At 42.0% G+C, this 12,893-nt stretch overlaps 1 protein-coding gene across 1 annotated transcript in view; it reads right to left on the reverse strand.

The window, feature by feature from the left end:
• Positions 1–704: 704 nt before the first annotated feature.
• Positions 705–12,893, reverse strand: part of TACC2 (transforming acidic coiled-coil containing protein 2) — a gene marked incomplete at its 5' end in the record, with an annotated part of 132,698 nt that continues 120,509 nt past the window's right edge. The window contains 5 exons of the mRNA XM_082309124.1: positions 705–1,215; positions 2,182–2,302; positions 3,427–3,533; positions 4,101–4,261; positions 10,546–10,589. Of these exons, the coding sequence (XP_082165250.1) occupies positions 1,150–1,215; positions 2,182–2,302; positions 3,427–3,533; positions 4,101–4,261; positions 10,546–10,589 (499 nt within the window). The 3' untranslated portion in view covers positions 705–1,149. The remainder of the gene's footprint in view (positions 1,216–2,181; positions 2,303–3,426; positions 3,534–4,100; positions 4,262–10,545; positions 10,590–12,893) is intronic.

The raw sequence follows: 12,893 nt of genomic DNA on the forward strand, positions 1-12,893 counted from the left end.
AGAACCAGGCTGAAGACTGTCCACATCATGGAGATACAAGAGATGCACCATTAGCCAAAGAAAGCAGTTTGTTTGCTATTAAAGCCTTAATACTTATCTTACATACCTAATCCTCTGCAGAGGATAACTTAGAGGATAAAGAGGTGTGCGAGAATGCTACTTATCTAGCTTATTCTGGTTGTGCTTCTAATCACACGTACTTCATCTCCACAAACCCTGCAGGCAACGTCTTCCAGTAGCAGGAAGAAGAAAATGTATTCACCTTTCAGTGATCGCTGTGCTTAAGGACCACCAGCCCGTCGTCGCATGTCACAGCCTCCACCTCGTGCAAAGAGCCTCATTACCTTTGCCTAGGGGATTTGCTGGATCAGGGTCAGAGTATTAAACATTTTGGAGGATTAAGCCTATGCTTGGGACATGAATAGTCCAAATCTAGCATAAATATATATATATACACATATATATTTATAGAGAGAGCAAGACATAGACATAGATATGTGCACATAAGTAGTATATTCTTGTGACCCATGGTGTGCTCCAAGCAGTGACCCACAAAGTGCTTTCTGTGAAGGAATTCATTAATGAGAGCTGCTGTATCTGGCGCTGCACATGAAGCAAGCAAGTGAAGTGCATCAAATAAAGCCATACTTATCTTCAACTTTCAACGAAAAAATTTATTTACAATAGAGAATTTCATTTAAGTGACATGCATTTTCATTTTTTTTCATTTTTAATTTTATTTTACAAATCAGCAAATGCGGATAAAGTTTACACTCCTTAAGGCAAGAGTCCCCATGCAAGTAATACATGTTTATATTAAATCCAAAAGACATCCAACATGGGAACTCATGTACAAAGGGAAGGCTAGGATCAGCAATTTGTAATTTCTTAGAGAACTTGACAATCTCCCTGATACAGGAACTTTGAGATCAACTTGCTATGAATTATACTATGAAAATGCAAACAATAGCAAGAAATTCTGATAGTCATCTTAGTACTGCATACAATTAAATCAACTTTATTTAGAAAGAAAATACAGTAGTGCATACGAAAAAGTGAAAATATAACCTGTCCACATAAATGTATGGACATCAGTGTGCCAATGGTCATATTGCACTCAATATCGAAGTCCAGAAATTTGGTTAAAAGTTAGCTTTTCCCCATTTTGGCAATCAGTTCATCACAAATCTTTGTTAATTCTTCTATCTCTTTATTCTGGAAAATAAAAGGCAATATTAAGTATTATGAAACATATTGTTGCATTAAGCTGAGGGTTTTTTTTTCAATTATCCAACCTTCAGGAGAAGTGTGGGACAATTAAGTTTTCTCCAATACTGAGAACAGAATATCTCTATATGTCTATATAGATATATATATGCATACATAGTACAGCTACGTATAGTTCATTCAAACAATATGCGTACACATTTCCACATACAGCTCCTCCGACTTCAATAAATACAATTTAGCACTAAAGCAGACAGCTTTATAGCAGTCATTGCTAGCACACGATAATAATACATAGCGTAAATTTGTTTCTAGGCTGCACTTTTATAGCATCATTTTCGCTGCTTTCCAGGGGCTCTAAGCAAGCACAAGCTGTACTATTCTGAAAGCAGGCTCCTCTGCTGAGCTAGAGGACATTAAATATAAATAGTGATTTCCTACAGTGACTTTTGCCCTAAGCCGTACAGATCTGGATCTGATCATTTTGTCTACGCTAACAGTGGAGGCATGTAAGCTAGCATTGGAATTTCAGTTAAAACTAAAAATGGAAACAAAAACTGAAAGAAGAACTAAAACAGAGATATCTTAAACCTGAGAACCAAAGCAAACCAAGGGCCCTGCTTGGTACCTAGGTGCCTGCTGAGCTTTGACCGAGTCTGAATCAGCCCCGAGCACTGGCCGGTGGCTGCGATCAAAGCCTGGCAGGTGGGTCCCTTTGCCCGAACTGCCCTTTGCATGCTGCTGGTTTTGTTATAAGGCTTGGGCAGCGCTGCTCTCCCTGGGGCCGGGGAGCTGCCGGGCCAGCTGGACGTGAGGAGCAAGACAGGTCCCTGGGCAGACCTTGGCTGTGGTCTGAGCTCCAGAGGAGAGCTGGACGCAGCCACTCCGGGGACGTTTCACTTCACTTTGGTCATCCATTGACTTCTGCGTTAACAGAGCTGAATTGCTCTTTACCTTTTGTTCCAGTGTTCTTTCCAATGCATCCACTTTCAGCTGCTCTTTACGAAGGCTGGCCTGATACGCTGCTTGCTCTTGCTGAGCCTTGCCTCTCACTTGTGCAATTTCAGCATTGGCTCTAGAAAAACACAGATTTTTGTCACGTCAGGCTCTCTACAGGAAAGGACAGCAGGTACTGAAGGACGGACTGCATCTGAACACATGGGTGGTGAGGGCAGGGCTACTTTCTGCATGTCTTTGAAACTATTCTGAGACTTGTCCCTAGAGACTTCTCACGACTCACTCTCTTGCTCAGCAGAGTCTTTTCTTAATGCCTATGTCACTCCCTTCATGCTTCTCTCAGATATCTGTGCTGGGGTCACAAATATCACTTAGGTAGAAGCGTTTTATGGCAGTTTCTAAACCTGATCTCCAGTTCTTACAGACTGGACTCACAGCTGGGACAACAGCTGGAAAGCGAATCTAAGTCTTACTTTGTTTTAGGCACTGATCAATCCTAGTGACATTTTGGAAACATCTCTTGGGTCTAGGGGACTGAGTGTATGAGTCCTGAATGTAATGAGTCCTGAATATAATGCCTAGGAATGCTTAATCAGTCATCACATGGAAGCATTAAAAAAAAAAAATCAACCAGAGCTGCCTCTCTTCAGCCACAATTTGATGTTTGCTCCTTAACAGTGGCTTAAGGAGTTCCTATCTGTGCACATCTGGCACGATCTTTTGTGCAACTGTTCCTCGCTGCCCTCAGCACAAGTTGGGCTGATCCAGCTTAGGTAACCGGTGTTACTAGGGACAGACCGCCTGACTGATTCTGCACTGAAACAGCCGAACAGCACTTACATGTTCTGTTCTGCTGACTGACATGGGGCAATGACACCGCACAGGGGCAATATCAAATCTCTGGGGGCAGGAATGCTGGCTGCAGGTGCAAATACCTGAGCACAGCCCTCCATAGCTGCATAAACCTAGCTAATGGCTTCTTTCTTGATCTCCCCTGGAAAATACATTATAGAAACATGAAGACATTTGATAAAGATAGAAGTTGAAGGTGTTCCGTACGGTCAGTAGCTGGAAGAAACACCAGCACATTACAGAAATTCTCATTACAGCATTTCATTCCACCTCCACCACAGAGCAGCCTGTGCTCTGCGTGTTGATGGAGCAGGGTTGGGACGCAAGGTCCAGCCACAGGAATCCTCCTGCAGCATGAACTCCTGAAAAGCAATGTGTACAATCAATTACCTGTCCAGTTTTTCCTCGGCGTGAATTTTGAGTGCTTGATACCTCTGCTCTTCCTTCTTCACTCGTGATAAATATTCCTGTGCACATTTCTTTAACACTTCTTCATTCTTAAATGAGAAGATTACATTAAATTTAATCCAAGAGGCTGCAGTGTAGGACAGGCACCTATTTGCAGGAGTCACATTCAGGATTTTTTAAGGGCTGCAGTCTAACACAGAGGCCATCTGAAGCAATATCACACAATGCAAAAAGCTTTACAATTCTTCTGTTTGCATTTCATACATGGCTGCAATCCTTCATCTGAGGATGACGTTATGTCGCAGACTTTTGACATAACCTCTGGCCCGAGGAATTCACGTCCTGGGTTTTAACAGAATGCTCAGGCCAGAGGCCAGCCCTGACATGTGCTCAAGTCCCGCAGTTACGTGACATTTATTGAAATCGCAGCGTCACGTATGTTACAAGTTACTCTTGTGCAAAATCTTCATCTTTTTAAAGCTATTCCAAAACGAAAGCCCAAGTGAGCATTCACGTTCTCCCTGCCCCCAGCATGCTGCAGTCTAATGCAGTACATCAGATTCGACTGGAAACAAAGAGGCGCCTTCTGCTAAGCAGCACTGGCATACATGACAGCCTGCTCAGCTTTGCTCTTTAAAGGAGGGGACTTGACTCACCTTCCGAAACCCCTCCAATACTTCTTTCATTTTTTCGTATCTCCTGAAAAGATCGGCCAGCGATTTCTCCACTGAGTTCAGATCTGCCAAAGCTTGTTCCTTCTCCACTATCAGCTGCTGAACAGTGTGATGGGAGACAGATTTCTCTCTCTGTTCATCCTCTGTTAGAAAGAAGAGAGGGTGAGGGAAAAAAAGCGATTTTCAGAAGGGTAATAGTAGTAAGAACATGATTTCACTATCATCTATAGTTCTACTATACTGTGCTCTACACTGTGCCTTAGTTAAGTTTGCAGGATCCAGAAAAGTCATTTTTATATGAAGACACAATCCTGTTTTGGAAAAAGGTTGCTAAACACAGTGACATTTAAATATGTTGATGTTGGGGAAAAATGTGAATATATCTCTGTCCTGATGACTTCTTTCACTCTGAACTCAGCTGTTCCCATGAAAAAGGCAGGTGTTGGATTTCCCTTGTTTGCCTGAAGATGCACTAGCTGAAGGAAAGGACATTTATGCATATTACTAGCACTGGCAATAAATTATTTGCCATTGCTGATATATGCTTGTCATCTCCTGGCATCTCTTCTAATCCTGTACAAACAAAGCACTTTGTTTAATGGAATTCAAATCCAATTCTTCTCTCGGAAAAACAACGCTTTGCAAACTCTCATTCTTAGGATTACTGTAGCAAGCGCCAGAAAGGAAATCTAACATTAGACAGGCTTTCTAAGCTCTGGTCTGCAGAAAACATCTTCCAAGCTTCTCCTGTGTAGAGTTAAATTTGAGGCAGGGATGGTGGCAAGAACAAGAGGAATCCAAATCCATATGGAAGAGAACTTTTCAAAGGAATTGACGTAGTAATAAATTGGAATACCCGTACAACACCAGAAGAAAAGGTCTGGCATTGTCTTCCAAAATGCTTCATTGTTTGCTTCATATCCTAAAACATGATTCTTGTGTCCATGTTTTAAGGGCTACTTTGAATGATACTGAAATGAAAACCAACCCACAAAACATAGCAGTTTTATATTACCGTTTTCCTTTGTCTATGATGGAAACTAAAATAAGGTAAGAAGCTCTCCCATGTAAAAACCACGAGGCATTTCAGAATCTACAACTTTTCATTCAGGCCTTTGTATTTTGAAATACAAAGAACTAAACAAGAGTTTATCTTGTTATTTGAATAGAAGTCTTCACCTGTATTAACTATTTCATAGCGCTGGTCAGCTCTGAAACGTCGAAGTTGATACTGTCAATTCCCAAACTGAGATTAATCTCTTCCTTTTGCATATTCAATCCTTGCATACATTTTTGCTAGCCTAACTAAGCCCAGAGCAGTGACGATGCCACGTCGTGCATCAGCCCACGTTGGCTCTGTTCTGCGCTCCCCTGCACGCCCCCTGACAGCATCTGGCTGGGGCAGAGCCTGACCTGAGGTTATTTTGCTCTATGGGATGCAGAAGATCAAAAGCCCCAGAGAAACTCTCAGGACCTGCACTGAGTTTGCAGCGCTGGAAGTTGTAACACCTTTATTTTACTGGTGAACAAATACCTTTGATATGGCAGAACTGAGAAACCCAGAGCCCTGTAATGCCACAGTTTGCTAACATTTAACGTTTCATAAAAAATAAACATTCTTTTTTATTTTGCCTTCTTAAAGACACTCTGATCATCTGTAACGTCAAAATGACTGCAGTCTCAAGGAAAATGAGGAAACCATTTGTCATCCTTCATTTATTTTTCTAAATCTGAGAAGCTGTCACCTTGTGTTCCAGCACAAGATTTGTTTAATCGTGCTGGAGATTACACACTGTCTAGCTTAATTCCAAAACACTTACTGGCAGGATCCTGTTCTTTGGCAAAACCTCTGTCGTCGCAACTCCGTGCAGGGGGAGGGATCCATTTGCATGATCACGTAAGGTGCTTAAATGCATTTAATGTCACAACTTTACTTTTTCCGAGACTGCTGTCTGCGGTATTTTAGCAACTTCCTTCTTATTTGTTTCTAGGGCAATCTAGAGAGTTAGTAACTCATGACTCACTCCCTCGCAACTACTGAGCCCTTCCTGCTCCCCCCAGGGCAGCGCGGTGCCCTCCTCTCTCCTCCGTGCCCTCCTCTCTCCTCGCTGCCTTCCTCTCTCCTCCGTGCCCTCCTCTCTCCTCGGTGCCCTCCTCTCTCCTCCGTGCCCTCCTCTCTCCTCGCTGCCTTCCTCTCTCCTCCGTGCCCTCCTCTCTCCTCGGTGCCCTCCTCTCTCCTCCGTGCCCTCCTCTCTCCTCGGCTGGACCAGCTCCTCAGATGCTCATCCCCAGCCCCACTTCAACGTGCACACGGGAATTAGGGGCAAGTGATAGCCAGCGCTCCCTTTCTCCTCGCCCGTCCACTACGTGCTAGAGGTGTCCACGGACCGGGGAGCGAGCTGAGGCCTCACTAGACTGCAAGGGGACAACGGGAATTTATACTGGGGAAGGGAGTGACATGTAAATTGGAAAGAGGGAAAGTTTCCAGTGAGCTTTAGGAAAGGGGCACCTAATAATCTCAGATAACAGTTAAGATAGATTTAAAACCAAAGTGGTGAAATACTACAGAAAACAGAAACTGGCCTCTGGCTGGAGGGGGACTGGAAGATCTGTGTGATATTTTCTAAGACTATGATTTCGCTTTAATGAAAAAGCTGCTTAGTGGAACTGCGCTGATAATAGTCTGCCAGTCAAATCTTAATCAAGCAGTTACACTTATTTCTAAGGATATTTATGAGGGTATGCGATTAAAATATTTTAATTAAATGGCTTCCATGTCTGCAACACACACTGTCCATGGCTCACCGACAATAACAACAGTAGGCTCAGGACTAACACTATCCAAATTGACAGAATCAGAGCACCACCACAGCAGATCCGCTTTCAGGCTCAGCTCAGTATTACTTACGTTACTTAATGGGAATGCAGCAAACGGAGAACAAAAGCAAAAGAAACTAAAAATGCAAAATGCTGGTGTGAAAGTTGGTGAAAAGCTTTACTTACCAGGCTTGCCTGTTTTGTTTTTGCAAGCAAATAGCAAGAAGCAACAAAAACGGAAGCAAAATAGAAAATCAGGAATTGTTAGGAAAGCAGAAAATAAGTAATGCAACAACCTGTAATGCACAAAGCATAACATCTCTTTGTTTTTCATAATGAGAATTGAATTACGTATTTAAATGTACAAGTATAAGGATACATTTTTAACAGAAAAACACCCAACATTATAGATCCATCAATAAAAAGACATCCACGAGAGGGATTTTGGAAGGGAACTGTGGATGGCTGTGATCACGGTGTGTGTAGGGTGGGGTGCAGCAAACACAGGGTTACGCAGGCTCCGTTCCATACGGCTGCCAGTGCCACGCAGTCGTGAGCTGCAAAACTTGGGCAACAGTCAGCAAAGCAGCAGCACAAGCAGCAGGCTAGCTTGGAGTGCCTGGTCTTTTTTCTCCCCCCTCCTCAATATAAACAAGAATGGGCTAGGGGCTGAGGCAAGTGTAAGAAAAAAGGAAAAAAAGAGTTAAAGCACCGGTAAAAAAATATGCAAAGAGACACTAACAGGGATCTGTATGCTGACAGCTTGCAAGCTCTGGCTGTACAGAGTGTGGCATGAAACTAAGTGCATAAGCTACGTCAGGTAATATCGGGTTCTATATGTATATGACAGCAAATCCTAGACATTCCACAGCCCTTGAAATCAAAGGCAATTACTGCTCGCAATGCATGTTTTCAGTGCCTTTATAGGCAAACATACACAATCATATATTGTTAATATGGAATATTTTCCATATTCATTATACATTCACATGACAACCTATAAAAAGCTGAGCAGGACCTACCAACCACACTGCATATTCATTAAAGGGAATTGTGAAATTGGTTCACTTGTAATGCCCTCCTAGCAGGGCTGTATAAATAGCTCAGAAGGGTTAAATCATAAACGGAAACAGCACAGGCATTTCTTTTGTTAAAATGCGTATTTCGCTTTAGCAGTAAGGCATTATTGTGATAAGAGTTCAGTGAAGTATACGCAAATAGCACACAGACAATCATTTTCCTCCACAACGTGGCATCTGAATGAGCGAATTCCTTTATCAGAAGGGACAGTAATTAACGACAAATGACAGGAGAAAGTGGGACAATTAGATCAAAAATTTACATTAAATGCAGGGAGAGGAAGCCTCCCATTTAACGTATTACCATGCTGCAGAATTTGCACGCTGCTCTAATTAACACATGCTTTCTGTGTCAGTGTTGTTTTGGTTCCTTTGCAAATGGAGAGCAAATTACATTATTGATAGCCATAGCTCTTAAAAACTTGCCATAGATCACTTGAAAAACTCTGACTGATACTCTGAATTTGAAGTTTAAAAATCTTTCTGTTTCCTCAGTGGTCAATGGCCCGATGCTTTAATTATCCTTGACTTCGTTGCAACAAGAGCAAATGGCAATTGCAGAATTTACTATGTATGTGTGGCTGTGCCTTTGCCTTAGGACCCCTAGTCTATACCTTCTTGTTGCACTGGAGTCTCACAATTTGATATTTTTTTTTAAAATCTGTTTCTCAAGAACAGAATTTGAATTTGTTATCAAAAAGAAACTTCTGTTGCTAACTATATGCATATGCTTGGGAAAAAAGGACAGGTCCTGTTTGTCCATATGAATGACCAGGTTGAGGGATGAAGCCATACCAGAGTATATTCAGTGTAAACCAAAATGAATTAAGTTCTTTGCATACTCTGTTTCGCTCCTATTTTAACACTTGCATGATGAGAATGACAGACATTATGTCAGAAGACAGGCAAATTTGCTCAGTTGTACATACAAAAGGCAACAGAGGCATAACACCATAGAGAAGAAGCCAGGCATATTATTATGATAATATATTATTAATTATTGTTGTTGTTGTTGTAATTATTATTAAATTATTAATTTATTAATTTATTTATAGGCCCATTTTTCCCTTCACTTGAAAGGAGACTGGGGTGTCTCCCAACAGCTGAGAAATGCGGGAAGGCAGCAAAAGCACCAGACATTGAACTACTTCCCCCCACTCTCTTTGGGTAAAAATAAGCAAATTTACTACAAACGTACGTAAACACAACTCAACCATTAATTAAAAAAACCCCAACAATTTAAAAGAAATAAAAAAATTTGGGGGGGGTCACACAATACTGACTGCAGATGAGGGGACTGCCAATTTTAAAAGGGGCAAAACAATATGATATGTTGATAGCTGTAATAAAAATCCTTCCCTGTTAAAAAGACGCAGGTATGCCTGTTGTGCTCCTGGCACGCTGTACTCTGTGACAGTTCTCTCAGGGGAGTTAGAGGAATATATTTTTCTTTTTATTTTTCAATAAACAGTGCAAACAGGCTGGATTCATAACCCTCCCTGCTCGCAGACATCATTAGCTAGGCTAGCCTTTCTCCTGCATCTCACAGCCCAGATTTAACTCTTAGGCCACTCCTAATGGCTTTTAACAATATTTCACAGTTCTCTGCTGCTTTACTCGAGCTTGTCCAGATGAGCTTGGTCCTGATTTCTCATCAGCCACTGCTTCTTTTCCTGCTCTTCCCAACAATTTTGGCCATAGAGACCCACGATGCCGCTCAGCCGTTCGCCTTTCTGGGAGACAGCTTGAGCTGAAGCAGGACAGGGCAGCACAAGCCACTGGCGCTTTCTATAGCCAGACTAAGAAAAAGAGCTTTGGAAATCTTATGAGGAGGCTTTAAAATCACATCCCAGGGGCCAGACCTCCCACGCCAAGGAAGCACATGAGTCCTGCAACCTTTGGGTTTGAAATGCTACTGCACATAGTGGTTTTCATTTGTGGGGCACGCTGTTAACAAAGGCTTTTTCTAATTATTGTGAGGCAAAACATGACATAATTTAGACCTTAAAGGAGACCCCTATGTCAGTAAATAACTGGGGAGGTGGATTGGCCACTCATAATCTCTCAGCTGGGATTGGAGTTAATCTAGGTTTTGGTCTGACCAATGCACTTAGCACAGCTAATCCTTGTTGTTGTAACGAGCTAAGTTTGGTATCTCCCATTAAACAGCTGGGAGTGGATGACTGAAGGGTTTTTAGGTCATTGAAAGTCTCTCCCAGAGATACCCATGAATTCTGGGCAAAGCATTTCAGTGTTTCCTATGGGACAATTTGCTTTGACGCAGAAGAAAGGGCCCTGACCTTTCTGTATTACCTGGACTGCCTCGGGGGCTGCTTTCTGTAAAATGAAGCCTAGCTTTTCATCACAAACTGGCAGCACACGCTGGTGTCCTCAGATGCATTCACAATTCCCAGCAGCGTCAGCAGATGTAGCTAGCATCAAAATGAAGCCCACAGACTTCAACCATGTTTCTAGGCTCTCTTCAGAAAATCAGAGTGGAGGATAGCATCTTTCAGAGTAGAAACACCTACCTATCATCTGAGCAATCGTCTTCTCATATTCTGAAACTATTTTCCTATAAGAGGGAAAAAAAAAAAAAGAAAAGCTTTTGGCAAACATCACAATTGCTAATGCTTACTTAGAAAATAATGCTACTCAAGAACTGAATTATGGTATTTTAAAAGAGATACAGCACCCCTTCACACTTTTATATGCTCTTTATTACCTGAGTAACAAAGAAAACTGACAGTTTAAACATTGCACGTGATTTTTATTTCTCCATGTAAATCAATATAGGTGTGGGGAGGGAAAAGGGATTGCTTTGAAACAAATTCTGTTATTTGAAACACGCCCAAAGTACATTACCAATCATTATTTAAATATAAACATAATCACATTGGTCTAATTCAAGAGTTACAAAGACTCTGATTTTTCCATTACTTTCTCCCCTCTTCTCCATGTTTGTGTTTGCTTATTTTTAATGTAACCGTTAAGTAAAATTCTAATTGGTAGCAAGTAAACCTAACGGGGGTATAGTTGGCCCTCATCCAAAATATATCTCGTCTTCCACTCTCCAAATGTGACTAAATGATCCATTAGCACTTAAGAGAACAAGACCAAAATATTCAATTCTGTAGCACAAAATCCATCGTGTCCTATTTCCCAAATCTGGTTTTGAAACAGAGGTGGCACAATGTTACTTTTAAGACTATTTTATTTCATATACTTACAGTAGGCTTTGAATTTCCTTATTGAAAAGAGGTTAGCCAAAATAAGCAGATTAAATGTGATTTAGAAAGATGATCCATCCCTTCCCAGAGCCAAATAAAGCTAATGAAATGAGACTAGCTTGATCTGTGCTTTGATTCATGAGCCACGTAGGACTGTCGACGAAAAACAAAATTACCCCACACTTCATCTGAAGTGGATATTCCAAATAGCTCACTGGTATTTGAATACATCTCTTTTGAAGTCTTAGCTCGCTTTCACTTGCTCCGTTTTGGAGAAGTCTGCTGCAGTTGGTGAGGTTACAGAAAGGATGTGGGAAATCCTGAGATGAAAGTCGGTAAGGAAAGGAAACCCGCGGAGCTCCCAAAAAACTCATGTAGTAACTCCAGTACCGCCTGTCTCAAATCTGAACCACAAAAAGAGCCCCGAAACCTCTGAGAAGGCCACTTGCCCCAAAGGTCAGTAGCGTCTCACTTGCCCTGGTGCTGCAGAGAACTCGGCAGAGCAGGGGGTTTACAGCTGCGCACCCCGCTGACCTCGCGCGGGCTTCGGGTAGAAAAAAATCTTCGGTCCTGGGGCCAGAGCCCGTCTCTGCACGGCTCGCCGTGCCTCCAGCTGCTGCCTCCACTGGGATCTGCTCAGATGCTGCTTTCCCTGCTCTCAGTCCTCTTGTTTTAATTGGCTTTTTTCTTTTTCTTTAACCATAAATGACACTTTTGAGAGCAAAGATAGCCACAAGGATTTTCCCCTAAAAGGAAGGGATTGGTTTCATGTCCAAAGAAGATTACCTCAACAGCCTGGTGTAAGCAATAAGGATTTTAAAGCCATGTCATGTCCTTGTAACACCAGGCACCTTTAGGAAGTTTTATCATCCTAGAAAATGAAGCCTAGGACCCAGGGCAACGAACATGACATTAAACACTGTTACAACACTTCCCAGCCTAGGCTGCACCACAGAAGTTGGCAGCAAAGTAGAATTACATTATCTATTTCTTTTTTACCAGCTTAGACTAGTTCAAGTAGGTACCACATTCTCTGCATTATCCAGCCTTATGAATCATGTGGCAGCTGTTCAATAGGAGTGGATACTGCAATGGCACATTGATTTTAATAATATTCAATTTAGAAAGCAAGGCAGTCAAGTGAAGTCTTGTTCCAGATTCATGTCAAAGGCCTCTTTCAGTGAAGCAGCCTACATAATGGTCATTGTGGCTGGAGAACCAAAGGATGCTGGCCACATCATTCCTCCCTGTGATGGCACATCTCAACCCTAGCTTGACATGCTGCATAGGCTTAACTTTTGTTATTTTAGATATTCGATCTATTTATTGACTTCCTGCAATTTCATAAGTTATAACACCAAAATCCAGGGCTACAAAGGATCTCAGAGGTCATCTGCTTGACTTCCCTTACTGAGGCCCAATCAATTAGACCTCCAAATAACCATATTTAAATATTTCTTGCCTGCCTCTGGTTGTACCCTTGGATTATGGTATGGCCCACCCTGGTTTAGCTCTTCAATAGTTATTACAACTTCTCGTCTTGGCTACTGTTCTCTGGAGGGGAATTTTGCCTGGTCTGACATTTTTCTGGAAACTTAGCTGAACTCGGGATATTCCAGGTAGAGTATGCAGGACTTGGGTAAAGGAGC

Source organism: Platalea leucorodia, assembly GCF_965183815.1.
Source record: "Platalea leucorodia genome assembly, chromosome: 4".
NCBI lineage: Eukaryota > Metazoa > Chordata > Aves > Pelecaniformes > Threskiornithidae > Platalea > Platalea leucorodia.